Source organism: Dinoponera quadriceps, unplaced genomic scaffold, assembly GCF_001313825.1.
Source record: "Dinoponera quadriceps isolate SergipeBrazil2010 unplaced genomic scaffold, ASM131382v1 scaffold1896, whole genome shotgun sequence".
Classification (NCBI taxonomy): Eukaryota; Metazoa; Arthropoda; class Insecta; order Hymenoptera; family Formicidae; genus Dinoponera; species Dinoponera quadriceps.
In genome coordinates this window covers 619-20,288 of record NW_014555946.1, presented here as the reverse complement: position 1 = coordinate 20,288, position 19,670 = coordinate 619, and the positions used below count along the sequence as shown (strand labels likewise).

Here is a 19,670-nt window from a genome sequence, read left to right as displayed (position 1 = left end):
CGCTCAAAAGAAGACTCGTGTTGATTGGTGCATGGAAATATTGAAAAAATACATTCAAGGTGCATCAAAAGCTGTGTATAACATCTACACAGGTGATGAATCATGGATCTATGCATATGAGCCCGAAAAAAAACAGCAATCGACTGTATAGGTCTTCCAAGACGAGTCAAGTCCAACAAAAGTTGTACGCGGAAGAAGCACATCGAAGCAAATGGTTGCCTGTTTCTTCGGCATTACCGGTCACGTGGCGACAGTGGCATTAGAGCACCGTAGGACGGTCAATTCAGAATGGTACACGACCATTTGTTTGCCAGAAGTCATCGGAGAAATTCGAGAAAAGCAGAAGAAGAAGCGAATCATTCTTCATTATGACAATGCGAGCCCTCACACATCGGGTCAAAAAAGGAATTTTTGACCGGCCAAAACATCGAATTGATGGCCACCGTACAGCCTCGAATTGATCATCTGCCGTACAGCCTTGATTTGGCACCCAATGATTTTTTTTGTTTCCGCACATCAAAAATAAATTACGTGGTCAACAATTTTCGACACCCGAAGAAGCGGTTGATACATTCAAAACGCATGTTTTGCAGTTACCTCAATCGGAATGGAAAAAGTGCTTCGAAAATTGCTTCAAACGCATGCAAAAGTGTATTGATCATCATGGAGAATTTTTTGAAAAACAATAAAACCAATTTCGATCATAAATATTTGTTTTTTCATTATTAGGCCAGAAATATAAGTAGCAACCCTCGTATTCGTAAGTGCGCGAAGGGATTCAATTCCCATCGGTACTGTCGTTTCCGAAGAGATGCTCGTGCCGCAGAATACTTACTTCGGACACTAAGATGATGGTAGGAGAGCTCGACAAATGAAACACGTATCCTTCGAACTAATTTAAAAGAAACTCTATTCAAATGAAAATTCTCGAATAAAGCAAGTGATAACGTGATTGACAAAAAATACGAATTATAAATTCCATAAATTTTATTAAGATGAAATAAGAAAATAAACGGTACTATAAACGGAAATAGAATACGGTGATATAATGAGGAACTTAGAAAACTACGGACTAAACTATATATATGTACATAATCGATATAAAATGACGCGAGTAACCGATAAGGAAATAAAAAAAAATAATATATAGATAATCTAATCGTTTAGTACTACATCCCCTCAGAGGTACGAGATTAAAATGTTTCGCGAACAAGTACGCCGATCAAGAGGGTGACGCAATGCGGCGTCGTTCGCAGTTTTTCTATGAAACCCTATTACAACGTAGGGCTCTTCCCGCAAATACGTCTCGACGCGATCGAACGCGCACAATAAGATGACGCAGTTCGCGTCGGTTAGCGCGTCGAGCTGTCCTTTGATCCTGCCGACGACGTCTTTTCCTTCCGGGCGGAATTTTCCGATTCCGGGCACTCTCGTCGCGATCAGCGTTAATTCACGCGCACGACGTCTTAATTTTTTGACGAGAGGTCTCGATGAAACGGGAAAATTTAAGGGAGCAAACTGTGGCGAATCTTTGGACCACTTACCGTCGCCAAGGCGACCGGTCGTTTCCCCACATCTTCTAGGCCTCCGCTCGCGGGTTGGCACCAGGCCTGGCTGTCCTTCCAGGCGAGGTCTCTCGGCAGCCGTCTCCTGGGGATCCCGTCGTCTTGTTCCACAACGCCGTTCCCGACTTCTCCACTTTACGTCTTGTCTCCTCCAGCGTCCGCTCAGAACAGTCGCACTTGCTTCTTCTATGATTTTGAACGTGATCTCTTTCCGCGATATTACCTCATTCGTCGTTGGCCTCGACCAATCGCTTTCGCCCCTCAGTAGTTCGCGCAGGCGCACGCCCAGCCTTCGCCGGTCTCTTCCAATGTTCTTGCTCGTTGTTGATTCTGGCCAATTGCCTTCAACCTACGTGGGTCTTGCGCACACGCATTTCTTACTTTCGGTTCGGCTGGCGCCAGTCGGTTAAATTAACCTAATTCTCCTAACCTTACTTTATAACCGACTAGATCCAGCCGCTGAGATGGCCTAACCTTACTTTTATGTCGACTGGGGTCCGTGATGTTGCTAACCGGAAATCCCCTTTTCTTTTATCTGATTCCGGTTTCTATTTGAAAAATGACTTTCGCTTTTCATATACTGAGTTTATTAATTTTATTGACGGTATTAAACAAAAAAATAACTCTTCTTTCTCTTTTCCTCCTTCTTCCTGCGGCTTCGCAAGCACGTCTTATGGTTAGACATTTTAATGGACTATAAAACTACATAAAGATAAACTCGTAATATAAAAAATAAAACTATTGTAACCATAATATACAAAATAAACTGTTGTAAATTATAAAAATAAAAAATAAAACTGTTTTAAACTTAAAATAAAAAATAAACTGTTGTATGCGTAAAATTATGAAAATAAAACTCTTGATTGCGCCTCAGTTCCCAGTCCTGGTTCCTGGTCCTTCCCTCAGTTCTCAGTCCTGGTTCCTGGTCCTTCTTTCTTCCTCGCGGTCAGCCGCGCTCCCTTCCGCGGCTGTACCTCCGGTTGCATAATGTGATAATGATTTACAATCCCAGTACATCTGCTGTGACTTCATTCCAATCCCTAATCCATAGTCTTATACGTGCTTTAAGACTTATTCTATAATACACTATACGTTAAAGTCGGATATCAGAAGAAAGTCGAAAGTCCAATGAGATCATTTATTTTTCGAGAACGAGTTCTCATTAGATTATGGACTGTGTTCCGGCATCCAATAACGACATACAGCATATTGTAGAACAGGCTTTACTGATTGTTTGTGTTTTCCATAGAGATATAAGAATAGAGGGAAACAAGCCTGTAAGTGGAAGTCATAGAGGCAAAGAGAGAAATGGATGCCGAGTGTCCTATCTGTCTCTTTCTAGTCACGCGCTGGGATTGGCTGCCGCGCCAACGACGATATAGCTATACATTTTTCTCCATCCAACTCAAAGAAACTGTCATTGCTAAAATGATCACTGCAAATATATGCTGTTTTCACTTCAAAATACAAAAGTAGTTGAAGTATATTCAACCATTTACGCCTTATATCTACATCCTTCGGTAGCCTACAACATTTACATATTTTTTTAAATGTAGGAAAAAATAACTTATAATTATTTGAGGTTACGTATTTGTACTTTCTTACGAGTGAAAACTGCGGTTACATCCAGGATAAGACTCCGCCTTGCATTTCAAACAATGCCTCATTTTTAAACAAATCGCGTCAAATTATTATTTTGTTAACGTTCGAATATTTAACGAATTTTAATTTTACACGCATGTGCACGCATATTTACAAAACGAAATTTTAGTCTGCTTTCTCCCCTCCTGACGTCGCGTGGTCGCTTGGTGGCTCATTGTAACAACCAATCACAGCGCTCGACTAGAAAGAGACAGATAGGACACTCGGCATCCATCTCTCTCTTGACCTCTATCATTTCCACTTACGGGTAGCATATATCCATTGTTCCCTCTATTCTTATATCTCTATGCGTAGATGAGTGTGAATATGTTCTGGTGGTCATGAGCACGCTTACGAGGCCTTCGTTCATTTTGAACACACTTATTTTTTTTTATCTTCGCTGCCTAGGCAGCTTTATTTTGGCTTTTATCTTTGTATCGGATATTTTAACCTGCAAATGGTGTAAGAGGCTTGTAATTCAACGGCCCATAATCAAAAATAAGTGAATGAGTGAATACGCTACTTTCATCTGTTTCGCGCGTGTACTTGTTGCGCATATCGTGATTGATTATGACGGTCGAAGAGAAATTAAAAGAGTACAGGCGCAAGAAATATAAGGAGGAGATAACAGAATCTCTTAAAGCTGCTATCGGAAATGTGTTTCCGTGGAATCGCAATACTGAAACAGAGAAATCGGTTGAAGAATCGGCAGAGAAAAAGGAGGTGAGGTTATATCGATTACTCTCTAAATAACTCACCTTCGTAGAGATAATTGGTCTGTTATTTACAGCTGCACTGCTAAACTAGTGTAATAAGTTGAAGTGAGACAAGTATACATTTTCTCACATCAACTTATTGCACCAGATTAGCAATGCAGCTATAAAGAACAGACCACATATGAGTCCTGCCTTGTTGCCTTGGCAAAACGCAAATTTGGAACCCTATCTTTTCTCGTTATATTCATTATTCTCACTAATTTCTGGACCATCTCTAAAGGATATTAATATATTTATATCTATATCTTATTATCCTTGAATGCTATTAGGACCATATACTCTATTGAGTGACTTATAACCAATATTGAGGAAGAGAGAAAGAGAGAAAGAAAACATGAGTTTTAATAGGGTTTAAAAAGTATACTGAGAATTTTATTAAAATAATACTTCATGCATTTTTAGACTTTCTCAAAATTTTGTTACTTGTGTATGTGGTTTTTATGCATATATTTTGTTATATTACTGCAATGTATATATTTATATTTATATATTGCAGTAATATAACAAAAAGAGGAAAAAATGTGTAATTAATATAGAAAGGAGGAACGAATACTGTGTATGAAAAAAATTTGGCTTTTTTGTTACAAGGTTCAGTTATCCAAAGAGCCACAAGATATACAGGATATAGAAGATGATTTGGATATTTGGATGGAAAATAATACACAAAAGTCAGAAAATATAGTTATAACTAGAATAACTTATATATTATACTTCATATTGTGGATCATATTGTATATTATCGCAATAGAATATGAGTTTGGTGCTGTTTATTTTATATTGTCAACTTTAATATTTATTTGGTTGAATACTAAATCTGAGCCAAAGCAACAAGGTGAACTCAGTGCATATTCTGTCTTTAATCCAAATTGTGAAGCTATAGAAGGGACACTCGATGCATCACAATTTGAAAAAGAAATAAAATATGGAATAGGAGGAACTCGATAAATCAAAACAAATTAATAAAATTTATATGGAAGTCTGACTGTAAGTTAATACATTGTAATTTATCTAAGATCTAAAAATATAGTTGATTCCTTCGTTCCTTCCTTAAAACAGTTTAAGTATATTGTGCATAATGCAAATTGTGAATAGCTTCGCAATTTGAAAAAAATAGATGGATTAAACTGATATTGTTTGAATAAAAACATTATGTTTAATATAATTAGTTCACATCTAAATTTATATTTGAATGCTAATTTTTTAATATTTAATAATTTTTAATATTTATTTTAAAGCAAGTTTAATGTTCTAATTTTTAATTACAAATCTAAATTACACAATTTGATAGTTCTAAGGAAACATGAAATGTGATAAATCAAATATAGATATGTTAAATTATTTTAACATTCATAATATTATAATGATTATACTATATTATATATTGTAACAAACTGTACATATATGTTATATGCTAAGAATTATACTATATTAAAGTAGGGAACAAGATGCGTATGTGAGTGCGTGTTGCGCATATATGTGTGTGTTGCATATATACTTAATATTTATGGAGAGGTATATATACATGCATTTTTTATACGTATCTGTCAAATTATTATTGTCTTTGGGTGGACAATAATACAAAAGTGAGTCAAATGAAAATCTTTTTATATAATTTATAAATAAAAGTAATATACAACTATATCATTTTTCTATGTAGTCTCCATTGCGTTCAAGACATTGCGTTTTCCAACGCTTTCAAAATATATAGATTTCTCTAGAAAAAATTCTTGTAGTTGTATGCGCAGCTATTTATGCATTACCTGTTGCACCTCCTCATCGGACTTGAAAATCTATCCTCACACAACTTCTTTGAGGTGCCCAACGATGTAGTAATTACTGGGGAAGAGATCTGGTGGATATAGCGAATGTGAAAGACATTCAAAATGCAGGTCTTGGATGATTATAACTATTGCACAGGCAATATGGGGCCGAGCCTTGTCATGTCATTGAGCATTGTCACTGGTAACAAACTGCCAATTTGCAGGACAATGGCAATTAATGTGGTATTTCGAATTTTTATTGTAATTTTAAGATTTTCATTTGACCCATTTTTGTAATTTTTTAAATTAAGATAAAAAGCTAAGCAAGTGCCAAAATATTTTTATTTTTTTGCAGTATGCGAGCAAATTAAGATATAAACTAAACAATCGAATTTGTTTTAGTCCTTACGATGCATTATATTTTATAAATTCAATCCACTAAAAATTTTCGGAACATGCAAGATAAATACATCGAAAAATATATCAGGTAACCAAAAAATTTCATAGTTTTCGGTAGAGTTCGTTGCAATGAATTGCAGAGCTCAATGTTTTATGTGCGTCATAAGGCATAGATACACGTAAGTCAATCAGTGCGTTCTAACTTGATATATACTCTTTTTTTGTAGTTGCTTAATTTCTATTATGAAAAACCGCACGAACTTTTTTAGTTATATATTATCACAACGAGAATCTCATATCTTGTATCAAATAGATAAAATTGAATGGACAAAATTTTTATAAAATTTGTCATTTCCTGATTTCTTATTTTGCAAAAGCATATTTGAGTACGGCTTATTTATTTCTTTTTATTTTTCTTGTAAAACTTGTACAGCGTCTTCATAATACTTTATCATATTATTCAGGTAACTCAATGTATTGTTCGTAGATACTAGAGATAGTTTTCGAAACGTTGTTAAATCGGTTTTAGAGCGAAAACTTTCATCAGGACACAAAAGCGTTCTATCCAGATCCAAAAGCAGGTCATTCCATATCCTTACATGTAATGTCCTAGAATATTCTTTCATATATACTGATATAATCCTATATTCTTTGCAATATTGCGTTTCTGAGTAACTTTCTTAACAAATTTATCAACATATATGATAATATTATTTACTCGAAAGATAAGAGGCAATTTTAATAATAAATGAATATATAATATTATGATTATTATGCTTACTTTGTGTACGTATACTCCGTTGCATCAATTTTTATGTTGAGATCCTTTACAGCAGCTAGTAATATATTTAATGTTCTTCTCAATTTCTCTAAAAAGAAATAAGAAAATGAGAACAACACTCTGTCGTTTAGTTGAGGTTTTTTAGTGTTTTTCAGCAAATATTTTAAAAAACAAAAAAATACCCAGAGCGTCCTGAAGTTTGCCAGTATCAATTGATTCCAATATCCTATTAACGGTTTCATTGAAATATTTCGGCTCCCATTTAATAATTATGCTTTCAGATAGTCGCCATACAGTTTGAATAACCATTTGCGCTACAGTTACACCACGTAACCATGAAAGTGAACTTGAATCATGGAGAATTTGGTCTTGTGTAAGATTGCTTTCGGTCTGTAAAAATTATAGAAATCTGTAGAACACAAATATAATAAGCATATATGCAATGCTACTATATTGTCAAGTGAGAGAGGAGCCCTCGGAACTATGATGCGGAAATATGTATTTTCCTCTTTTTCTAAGTATATTGTGAACATAATGTGCATGCGTCGGATTGATCGTTTCCGCCAATAAAAAAATAAAATATTTTTAGCACGCGCGTGCGCGTGTGTGTATGTCATTGATCGCCGCATCTGTGGATTATGGTCAAAATACACACATCGGATATCGTCTGTCTTTCGGTTCTGAAATGGCTCTTTTTTATATAGGCAGCATAAAGCGATTAGCAATATAGTAGTATTACATATATGATAATAAACTTCACTGTTTAAAGCTCTAGAGTAGTCGCCGCGGCCATATTGGATTCGTAACGTTATAGATGAGAAATGATACGTTGAGAAATATTGCGTGCTATTTGTAAATAAAAAAAATGTTTGGATAAAACGACACTAGACATCGTTTGAAAACGTTTGTAAAAATGGACGAAAACTCTCCCTTTTCCTCCTAATAATTAATAAATAACCGTAAAAGGTACTTGAAATAAGGTCCTATTCATGTAGGAAAACATACGGTTTCTCAGGTGTTGAAAGGAGTGAAAAATATGTTCTTACGTATAAAATTCCAAGCTAATCTTTTTGTCTATTTTTACGGATTTGACAACTATGTTACAAGTTACATCTGCATAATTAAGTAAATAATAAAGAAATGACATGCAACATAAAATTTCGTTGTCAACCACTCTTCATGTATAAAAATGCGGCTTAGTAAGCGTTACAAATACTTCGAAGCGTTCCTCCTTCTTTTTCTTCCTTTATTCAAACTCAAAAAATTGATGAAAGAGAAATATTTCGAAATATTTATAGCGCTTGCTGGACATACTCTTTTAGTTCATCCTTTTGTTGTTCTGAACTGTGGCGCAAACAGATTTCGAGCAGAGTCTGCTACAAATTTTTGGTGACAGAAAAGCAACAAATCTAACAAGGGAACTGACCCTTACCGATTTTTATGAACTTGAGATATGTTGTAGAGCGTTAAAAAAATACTAGACTCGTATTTTTTTTAGCGGCGTATCTTAGGAATTGAAACCTCTCGAATAAAATTAATTTTTAAAAATTTTTAGTGAATATCTTCAAAAATATAAGATATTAGATGGAAAAATATTTCCTACAAAAGTTTTATAATATTTTACACTTTTTATAATAGTGTATTTACATTTTTTAAAAAGACTAATTTTTTTCATCACCCATTATTTTTGCAAAATTTAAAAATTTTGTGAGGACAAACGTTAAAGAGCATTGCATGTCGAATCCATCCATATATAATAATATTATGTTTCTGTTACGACTCAATTTTTGAAAAAAACGAGATAACCGTCTTATTAGCACCGCGAATGTGTTATTTCTTTTCAGTTGCTCTGTATTCACTACCTACCTCTTATATAATTTTTCACATGCTACAACATAAATATGAAAATAGAATAATTGTAATGGCATAATATAAAACGTATTATATGAAATAAAGATGTAAACATTACAGGTGTATAACAATAATAACACAGGCCGACAAAACATTTTACCAGAAACCGGAATATACTATCCCGAAGGTTTTTGACTCGCTGAATTCAAATCTGGCCTCAAAAATGCTCGTTTGGCTCAGGTTTCCGAAATATTATAACCTAAATGTGCAAAAAACGCGATTTTAGCCTATATTTGAGGTCATGCAGCATGGAGAAAACTTTCTTTTTCAAAAAACTGTTCAAAGTATCTCAAAGTATAGGTCTCAATCTTTCAAATGCCGTTGAGCTTGCTCAAATATCTGTTTTTGTCGGCGATATATGCTATTTAAAAAATTTCAAATTTAAATTCATGCAATTTGAAATTTAAAAAATTTCAAATTTAAATTCATGCAATTTGAAATTTTTTAAATAGCATATATCGCCGACAAAAACAGATATTTGAGCAAGCTCAACGGCATTTGAAAGATTGAGACCTATACTTTGAGATACTTTGAACAGTTTTTTGAAAAAGAAAGTTTTCTCCATGCTGCATGACCTCAAATATAGGCTAAAATCGCGTTTTTTACACATTTAGGTTATAATATTTCGGAAACCTGAGCCAAACGAGCATTTCTGAGGCCAGATTTGAATTCAGCGTGTTAAAAACCTTCGGAATAGTATACTCCGGTTTCTGGTAAAATGTTTTTGCCAAATTTTGTCGGCCTGTGTAATAGTAACAATAGTAATAGTAACAATAGTAACAACAGTAACACTAGTAATAGTAATAGTAACAATAGTTCCTTCATATTACCATTTGTTTCGGTCGATGCAGCATGGTCTTTCTAAGTAGCACTTCAGTTCTTTCGAAGATATAAAAAAATAGCTTGATGACTGGATCGCCTCGAAAGAACCTGAATTTTTTTGCCGCGGAATTGTTCTTCGGAAGTTACAATCTTTTCACACTTTTCGAGTAACATATGGGTTCTGCGGCAGAAAAATTCAGGTTCTTTTGAGGCGATCCAGTCATCAAGCTATTTTTTTATATCTTCGAAAGAACTGAAGTGCTACTTAGAAAGACCATGCTGCATCGACCGAAACAAATGGTAATATGAAGAAGCAACGTCTGGTGAATAGGACGGGTGAAGTAAGACATTCCATCCAAGTGCCTCCAAGATTTCCTTCACTGGTGTTGCAATATGTGGTTTAGTATTGTAATGGAGAAAAATAATTGTGGCATGTCATTTGGCGTATTGCAAGCGTTTTTTTTTGAGTGCTCGATTTAAATTGAGTAATTGTTGTCGGTAGCGTTCAACATTGATGGTTTGACTGCAGTTCATAATATATTACACCGACTTGATTCCACTAAATACACAGTTTCCTTCCATGACCTTCTTTCCATGAATATTCTGTCTTGGCGTTAATGTTAATGGTTCGCCGGGACGCACCCATGATTTCTTGTGCTTAGGATTATTGCAACGAATCACTTTTTCATTGCCAGTCACAATTCGATGCAAAAACGACTCCCGTTTTTGTCTTTAAAGCAGCAATTCACAGATGGTTAAACGTTTCGCAATGTCTCTTTCTCTCAATTCATGTGGGATCCAGTTTCCTAGCTTCTGGATCATTCCCATTTTAAATGTTTGCTAACGGTTGACTCATTGACATTTAGGGTTTCCGACAACTCTTGGAGCGTCTGACATGAATCTTCTTCCAGTAATACCTCCAATTCTCATCTTTAAACTTTTTCGGCTGACCAGGGCGCTTTTTGTCATTTACGTCAAAATCGTTGTCTTCAAATCGTCTAACCAATCTCTGCATGTTGTTTCAGATAGAGTATGCTCCCCATAATCCTCCATTAGCAAACGACTTTGAGAATGACTTTGACAATGACTTTCAGCAGCAGATTTCTTAAGTTGAAAACAGAAAAGTAATACTTTCCGCAATTGCTCTTTTTTGATACGAAACCCAACATCTTCAATCATGCAATAAAAAATTGTATTCTTTGCACTACGATTTAATGTCACATACTGATTATTAAAGCCTATTGACAGTACTTTCATATACATCAACAGTCACTTTTGGCCATGTTGAAATAGCACAACTACTAACCTCTATTAGTCAACAGCAAGAATTAATTCAGGCACCTAATATAAAGTTATAATGTAATAATATGTAAAAGAATATTGTAAAGTAAACAATAAATTAAAAAAGAACAGAATACACAGAGTATACAGAATTTATATGTAAACTAAAATAATGCACGTGTTACATTTATAGCATATATTCATTACAAATGGTGTTCGTGGAAAAAATATTTTATATAAAGCGATTTTTTACACCAAGAACATGTAATTATAGTCACAAATATCGCATTTTACTTTGGAAACATTTTTAAAACAAAAATCTACTGTTACTTGAAATTCTATTGGTGTAATCTGTATATGTCCACTTTTGAACCACGCATATTTAAATAAATTTTGAAACCTGCGATGACAATTGATGATATGTTAATAATTGCAATTTAAAGATATTATTTCTAGCACGAAGATCAATTGCAAGATCTAACAACATAATACCAGAAGAATGTTTAATAAAATTTTTCCATAGTCGGAAGCCGTACATATCTAATAATAGTTTGTGACGTGATGGCTTAAACGCCCGTCACAAGAGGCAAATGCCTTCGAAGAAGTCTTATCGTGGGGGGGGGGGGGGAGGAGGTGCGCTCCTCGTGAGGGCGTGATTTTTCTTTTTTTTTCTTTCGGCGAAAATTAGAGTGTAACGAAGACCGCGTATTTTCGTTGTGCGTGTCCTCGTGAAGCGAGTCTCGCGTCTCCCAAGCGATGTATCACCACGCTTCCTATGGCGGCGAGAAAAGGAGGAGGAGCAGGACGCGGAGCGCCGAGATTCTACCGGCTAAGCGGAGAAGTAGCGATAGCACGACACCGGGGGCTCACACAAGGTGACTCCCTTTACTCTTTCTTGCTACCGGAACCTGGTATCGAAACAGCCTAAGCTGTAGTATTTTGTCGTTTCCAGCGGTAGAGCCGGCGAGCCGAGAACGCTTCAAAAGACGGCTCGATCAACAAGCGGAAGTCCCGAAGTCGAGCCGAGCTACCGAGGCACGAGGAGGCGAGACGGCGGATCGAGGAAGTCAATCGGCCGCCGTCGGCAAAAATCAGGCTGCCGGAAAAGGACGAACTTGGAGAACAAAGGAGAAGGGGAACCCGCATATTACCTGTGAGTCCGCCGCCTGGCTAAAGCTTTTTCTCCTTGTCTTCATGCGGATTCTCCGTTTTGTAGCGATAGCGGTAGTTGATGCGAGCATTCGAGAGCTAAAAAGAAAGAGCAGGAGATAGAGAGGGAGAGATAGAGAGACAGGACGGAGGACGTATGAGCCCGAGAAGACGACGCATTACCGGAGGACCCAGGAAGCCAGCCGCCAAGAATACCGATCTGTAAAACCGTCTATCCGCATCTCAGTAATATTTATCGCGGGGATCGTCTATTCGGTCGACCGCCGTGCAGCGTATCCGACAGACTTGAGGGAGTTGCGATATCGCGAATCAATATAATATCCATCGGTGGTTGCATCGGAGTCGCGCCGGGGAATCCATCCGTGCGTGTACTGTCTCGTTCCGTCCTCTCTATCTGGGTTCGGCTGCCACTCGATAGTTACGTTGGTCACCCTACCACGCGAGTCCTACGAAAAGGTCTACGGCGAGACCTTAAATTGTAATTTGACGCGCCATCGTTTTAATGCATTTTGTTACTGCAATCGGCCTAAGATCATAAAGGCGAACCACTGATTTATCTCAACTTTTGGTCTTGTGATTTCGCTCCCCATCTCGGCGTGACCAAGTGAACTCTCGCGCCTCCGACTTAAAACACCTGAGAGCTACCGGTTCCGTTCGGGACGGACCTCGAACGTGAGAAAAGACGTATCGAATCCAAAACCCATAGAGACTTCGTCGATCATTTATCCTTTTGTGGCTGTGGCAAGTCCACACCTGGCACTCATCCTTTTCTTTATCTTTGAGTGTTGAGAAGTCGCTCTCGCGTCCCGGGCTTCGCCCGGCGGTATTTGCACCGGCAATTCGGAATCGAGAAATCGATCGCAAGTTGTACTGGCTGAAATTGTTAAGAAAATAATATCCGTTGCAGAATTTGGTCTAGTTTTTGCAATCATGTTGGGACAATGTCCACTCCATGAATCTAATAATAAGACTGATTGTGGTCTAATATTTGGGAGAAATATTTTTTTTAATGAAGTTTTTACGTAATGTAATGTAATCAATTTACCTGATTTTGAAACCATAACAAAAATATTAGGCGCGTTGAATAATGTTCCTTGCACTTTGGGACCAATCTTTATCCTACATCCTCAGTTCTATTGCTCATATCCGGATATGGTGATTTCTCTCTCATATGTCTGTGGTGCGCACATTGATCATATACAAGCATATGGTACCTACAGTTTAACGCCGGTCCCGAACAGCATATTAGAGAAGTTCTCTTGGCAAAGATACTCTCGGTAGAGTTGCCGCTTTTTTCCGAGAGGAGACACAAGCGTAAATATTTTGGTTTCTATCGGGATCTAACCCGGGATCGCTAGCATAGCAGACTAGTGCGCAGTTTGCTTGCTACGCTCGCGCTCTTTACGACCAAACATTTCTGTAAATTCTTTTAATACGATGAAAAAGGCGATAATAATCTATCATCAACGGAAATAGTCGATTATATAGTGTAATTTCGTTTCTGAAGCTTTGAATTCTGGTGCATTTTCCTTGTGTTCAAGAAGTCCATCGAGCGATGTCAATGTGAATAATTATTCCTTTTTCAAGTGCTTTATTGAAATGATTTAATGTGTATCCAAAAATTCGTTTTAATTTTTCAAATCTACTACCACCTTCGTTGATTTGATTCTCCCATCGTCATATTGATATAATCTCAATCTTGTTTTACCGCTCCTCTAGTACTCCCCAGCTGCTCCCCAGCATCTTTTATAATCACTCGATATTGTTGCCTCAACGGAATTACAAACTTCTTCCGGAAGATATTTTTTATCTTCATGTTCCTCTGATAAATCAACTTTTTCCTCGCGGAATCTTATACGCATTATAAAAATCTGAAGTTTCTTCTTCTCCCAATTAAAATTTTTTACCGTTTTGAATTTTTTCTAAACTATGTTGGATTTTTCTCTTACTTTAACTTCCTCCGAAGTTATCGAATTTTATGGAAAGTTGAAAAGTAAAAGTTACGTAGAATAACATTACGCTGTATAAATTAAACTACACTATTCTGAAAAATATTAAAATTATATTTTTGTCACGAACTTTGATTATACAAAAAATAATACGCACTTTACAATTAATGGAATGGTCTTCTTCAGTTAATTCAGACACTGCTTTTTTTCTTCTCTCTTTATTAATAACAAAGATGTGTAATAAAGCCCAAAATGAATTAATTTATCAAAACGGAATAATAATTCTGCGTTTTATATGTGTCATGGTAATAGGAAGCTATATAAAATAGTGGAACAAATATTTTAAAATTCGGAGTAAGCAGGAAAAATTAACATTATTAACTAAAAATAATTTTAGTAAGTAGTGAATCAATTTAATACATAAAAATTAGAGAATGACATGAAAGTTCTCGATTTTTATAATTCGAATAATATCAAAGCAAAGTGACAAGCGTAAGAAAGTAATAAAAATTAATAAATACTTGCTTGTTCACACAAAATGACAGATTACAACGCACAGTTTTTTAAATTAACAACTTATGAGATGAAATACTAGTTTTCCGATATTGCGGGCGCTTATATATTGACTATATTATACAATATGAACTAATGATCCTAATCGAAAATACATTTCAGGCTTATAAAAGCTAAATGCAAAATAAAAGTACGTTAATGTAAAATAAATGTAATTATTTATACAAAAATACCAATGTTACAAACATTTCGCGCTCCTTCAGACTTTTTTCAATGTAATAAATACAAATAAAAAAATGTTTGATACTGTATTTGATCCTATTTTGTTAAATTGACCGAAATTTCCGTATGTCTCTTAAATTGTATTTGTTATATTGAAAAAGATCTGTAGGAAATCGAAACGTTTATAAAATTGATATTTTTATGTAAGTGATTTTCTCAGTAACGTGCCTGTATCTTGTATTTAGTTTTTATGAGCCTAAATTATACTTTTTATTACACATAAAAAAATCTTAATCTTTAATTTCGTCTAATGAATTAATTCTAATCTTATGGACACGATACTCAAATGATACTATACATAACACGTGAAATTTAGTGTTTAGGGGTTAGGCCAGTCTAGAGCCCTCAAAAAAGGCCTAACTTTGACAATTTATTCTGGGAGTAAGGAAAAAGGAATCGAATTTCTCTCTTTCAGGCTTTATTAAACATGTATTTGAGTGTATAAAAAAATTTTTATATTGACATTTTGATACAAAATGGCGGCTACTGGGCCAATCTTCGGAATCACCTTTTTCAAGAGGGCCTCTACGGGCGACGGTGATTCTAGGAACTCGTGCTATCTGAAACAAAATAAAGAACGGGATTTAATCTACATAAGACTTGCTAGTAAAGTACGTATGTTTTTAGCTTTACATCAATTTTTCGCAAAATGGCGGACTTGTAAAAAAAAGGTTCAATTTTTGACCGAAAAAATGAGCAGTAAATTGTTTATAAAAAAAAAGTTGCAATGATAACAAAAAAATCACGTAGTTTACTAGATAATGTTACTGTGAAGCTACAGTTAAAATTTCAAGTGGATACGTGCGATAGTCTCCGAGTACCATCTTCGTCCGATTTGAAAAATGCAGTTTCGAGAAAAACGCGTTTAAAGTTTTACGTGCTGGAAATTTTGTTATACCTTCAGTCTGCGATGCCTGCGCCGTACATTTCACCTTCCATGGACACGTGGAACTCATCTTCTTCCTTTCTGGATGCCTTCTGTTCGATTCCAGACCTTCTTGCAGCATCTGAGAGCGAACGATCGGATAATTTGATGCGGTTTTGATCAGTCTCTTGACAGTAATTGTAGCAGTTCGGCCCAATTTTGATGCCTATGTTCTGCATGACTCTCATGGCACTTGTGAGGCCATCATTATAAGTACCTGCAGCAATATATACAGCTGTGTCAAGTACATTTTTGCCACTGGATGTCACTTTCGGGGCCATCGACCATACTGTAGCGTTGAAACTCTCATTACTGTTTTGAGTAAAGCCGCCTATGCAACGAGTGAGTAGGTCATCACTGGTTAATTTTTCATAAATTGGAGTTATAGCCTTGTATACTTCTTCATGTAAAGGTGGTTTATGTGTATATTCGTCCAAAATTCCAGTGGCCTTGGCTCTTTGCCACGAGCACCACGAATTTTCTCCGCTTTGGATTTCCGTCCTCTTTTGCCTTTTTGCGCCGAATAAACTGGCTTCTTGTCATCACTCATATTGTTAACAATGATAGTTTATCAGTAAAAACCACTGTAGTCAATAAAGTAATTCGTTGAAGCAGAAAAACTAACGAAAACAAAAAGAAGCGTCCACGCGTGGCGTCGTTTTTCAGCTGACTGACCCACACACAAGCCCACACATACAGCTGTATTGATGAACTAGCACTTCCTAACGACCTTTTGGGGAACCATTAGAGCCCTCAGGCCCCGTTGGTACATTGGTGCAGAGGGTAAGAGTCGTCAAAAGGGGACAAAAGGAAGCCCGCCGCGGCAGGTAGAAAATGCGCTCGTCGCCCGCTTCGAACGCTTCAACACTACAGCGGATTGGACAGGGAAAAAATTTTTTTTTCACTATTCTACCAATCGAATAATGTTTTTAGGACCCTAAAGTGTACTTTAAGTAAAAAAAAAAAATTTCGATTTTTTGAAAATCCTAGACTGGCCAAACCCCTTAAATAAATACATTGTTTATTTTGTTCGGATTTAATTAACGCATCCTGTATATTTTCCTTAAGAGAATCCCAAGTTTTCTTTCGATGAAAATATGTTTTTTCCATGTGATCGTTTATCGAGGCGTAATCTAAGATATCTCAAATGTTCGGCCTGCGGAATCTGAATTTTGTTTACCTTAACAGATGGGCAGATTAAGTATTTCATGGTGAAGATGACGTGGCCTGATTTATTTTCATTTGCTTTGATTCTCCATTTTTTAAGCCAATCAGATATATTGTTTTTAAACTACATTGCAAGAATAGAGAAACCAATGAAGGGTCTTCATGAATGTCCAGGGTTACTGTGTCATCAGGAAACGTTCCAATAGCAATAGTTTTATCTGTAGATAGGTCGGCGTAAAAAGTAAATGGAGAATCCAAGAACGGTCAAAGAACGTTTCTCTGGGCATTCCAGCCTGAATTTTGTAGAGTCCTCTCTGTGTTGTTCTATGTTTAACCTTTTGGTTGCCAGCGGGCCGACCTTTTGGGCCGAACTTTCGGTCCGCGGTACGTATGCGAGAACTGCCACAGGCTGATGCATCGGCTCCATGTGTTTACATTCAGATTATCGCGATCAAATCGACTTTGGCAGTCTTCGCATATACCGCGTAGATGGGCCTGGCAATAAGAGGGTTAATAAGAAATTTGTGATTTTTTAGATTAGACTTGAGGAGGGTGTAAAAGTTATTTGGAAGGTTCTGCTTTATTTTGTATAGGAGTTCTTCATGTCATACTCAATCAAATGTTTGCGAGATATCTAGGAAAACAACTGAATAGATTTTTTCCACTCGAGAGTATGGTGAATATTGTTCTATGTACCTATTCAACGAATCTGTGTACCTATTCAACGGTGCTGTGTTTCTGGCGAAAACTGAATTGATGATCAAGAATAAGGTTCCTTTCCCCAATATACGTATTATCCTCAGAAGAGATTCCAGGACTTTAGTTAAGATTGGAAGGAGGTTGATAAGTCTATACGATTTAGGATCGTTAGAGCTCTTACCTGGCTTGGAAATCATTTTTACCTGGACAACCTTCCAGGAGGAATAAAGCTCATTCTCATCATAGCATTGTAGATTTGTGTTAAATAAGTTATTCCTATTTCCGGTAGTTCTTGTAGAATTCGACTTATAATTGAGTCATAATCCAGGGTTTTTTAATGTTCTGGTGGCCCTTCATATGGGTGAGAAAACCTTCATTAGGTGTTCAGCGAATGTTGTGGCTTTTCTTTATCGTTTCGGGTCTATATTCCATTTTGTCGACGTAAAGATAGGAATGCAATTTTAGGTTGCTTTAGTTCCCTTGTGGTCTTCCACAGAGAGTAGTTGGTAGCGACTGTAGTATCAAACATCTGCAAGAAAGTTTGCATCTTTGTATTTTTTTCATTGAATAGAAGACTCTTGAGTTTCCTGGTAATATAATTTAATTTAGTTTTTAGGTGAGGGCACCTAGTTTGCTTTCAAAGTTTTCGTATGCGTATTTCTTCAGATATTTTATCTAATATAGTCTTGGATAACTGTAACTTGACTTTAGTGCTCTCATTTATTGGTGTGGAATCCCAAGCCGCATTTTGTACAGTAGTAACAAAGCTTTCTATTTGTTTCGACTATATCATTCTCAGTCTTTAGTTTTATATTAGTGTTAGGAATATTATTAATCAGGTTCTGGAAATGATCCCAGTTTGTTCTTTCGTATGTAAGATGCAATCTTTAAGCATTGTCATTATTTCCTCTAGTAAAATAACAAGCACAGTCGTATGGTCAGATAACATTTCCAGGGAAGTCTCATTTTTTATAATTGATTATTAATTATTGGAAATCTCTTGGTTACGCAGAAATCTGTCAGGAGTTTTCCCTCTGTCCAATGGCCAGTAAGCGAGGTGGCCAGAAGATATAATTCAAAGTCCTAAATTTTCAATGGATTTAAAAAGTTCCTTTCGTTAACGAAAGTCTAGGACCTCAGACGAAAGTCTAGAACCTCTAGGTACTTCAGTACGTTTTAACTTTATAATTGTTACCAGCAATGAAACAGCATTCGCTGAACACCTAAGTTTTCCAGAGTTAAAAAAAATATATTTCTCTTTTATGTTATGCTTTAGTAGACAGTACAGTTGTTATAGTGACAGGAGCAAGTCTTCTATTAGGTTGGTGCGTATGAAATGTCGGATTTTTAAGTGAATATATAAAACTGCATATCTTTTTTCAAAAGTTGTTTATTTAATCAAAACATGCTCCATTTGCTTGAATACACTTTTCCCAACGAGATTTTAATGCATAAATGCCTGTCTTAAAGAAATTCTGACCTTTGGAATCAATAAACTCTGATATGGAATTTTTCAGACTGTCTTCATTTTCATAGTGTTTAGCCCGTAAAAACAGTTCTAAATGTTTAAAAAAATGAAAGTCGGTTGGCGAAAGATCTAGTGAATAAGCTGGGTGTTGCAAAATTTTATATTTTAACTCATATAATTTTGCAATCGTTTTGTACGACTTATGCGGTCGAGCGTTGTCGTGAAGAAGTATTGGGCCATGCCGATTAATAAGTGATGGGTGTATAATTTTCAATTTTTTATGCATTTCATCAATGTACTGGCAATACTTTTCGGCTGTAATTGTCTCCCCAATTCGAAGGAATGAGTAGTGAATTACTCCAGTACTACTTTTGAAAAAAATCTTCTTTGTTAAAATATGACTGGCAATGGACAGTACGACTGTAAAAGAGGTTATGCCAAAAACAAAAGCATAATGAAAGCAGAGAGACAAACGTTCACATGTAAAGAAAATCCGACATTTCATATGTACTAATCTAATAGTACAATTGTTGTTTAGATTTGCTCTTCCTGAAATGAATT

General features: G+C 36.0%; 3 protein-coding genes across 3 annotated transcripts; 1 reads left to right on the top strand and 2 right to left on the bottom strand.

Moving 5' to 3' along the window:
- The first annotated feature begins 3,461 nt into the window (after positions 1 to 3,461).
- On the top strand, positions 3,462 to 5,122 carry LOC106745982. Its single transcript, XM_014622071.1, has 2 exons — positions 3,462 to 3,929; positions 4,571 to 5,122. The coding sequence occupies exons 1-2, from the start codon at positions 3,777 to 3,779 to the stop codon at positions 4,925 to 4,927; spliced, it is 510 nt and encodes a 169-aa protein (XP_014477557.1). The 5' UTR covers positions 3,462 to 3,776; the 3' UTR covers positions 4,928 to 5,122.
- Positions 5,123 to 6,097: 975 nt separating this feature from the next.
- LOC106745980 lies at positions 6,098 to 7,318 on the bottom strand (the record flags this gene model as incomplete). Its single annotated transcript, XM_014622063.1, has 3 exons — positions 6,098 to 6,750; positions 6,923 to 7,010; positions 7,105 to 7,318. Coding segments are annotated over 3 exons (504 nt in total), but the record flags the coding sequence as incomplete, so codon positions are not given.
- A 7,863-nt stretch (positions 7,319 to 15,181) lies between these two features.
- On the bottom strand, positions 15,182 to 17,838 carry LOC106745979. Its single transcript, XM_014622062.1, has 3 exons — positions 17,823 to 17,838; positions 15,749 to 16,310; positions 15,182 to 15,410 (listed from the first exon to the last, which is right to left on the bottom strand). Exons 1-2 carry the CDS (start codon positions 17,836 to 17,838, stop codon positions 15,751 to 15,753), a joined length of 576 nt encoding a protein of 191 aa, XP_014477548.1. The 3' UTR covers positions 15,182 to 15,410; positions 15,749 to 15,750.
- Positions 17,839 to 19,670: the final 1,832 nt, after the last annotated feature.

Excerpts from the sequence above, each read along its gene's own strand:
- LOC106745982 (XM_014622071.1), top strand. The coding sequence starts at position 3,777 with ATGACGGTCGAAGAGAAATTAAAAGAGTACAGGCGCAAGAAATATAAG. Across the intron at positions 3,930-4,570 it reads AATCGGCAGAGAAAAAGGAG|GTTCAGTTATCCAAAGAGCC; the intron begins GTGAGGTTATAT and ends TTTTGTTACAAG.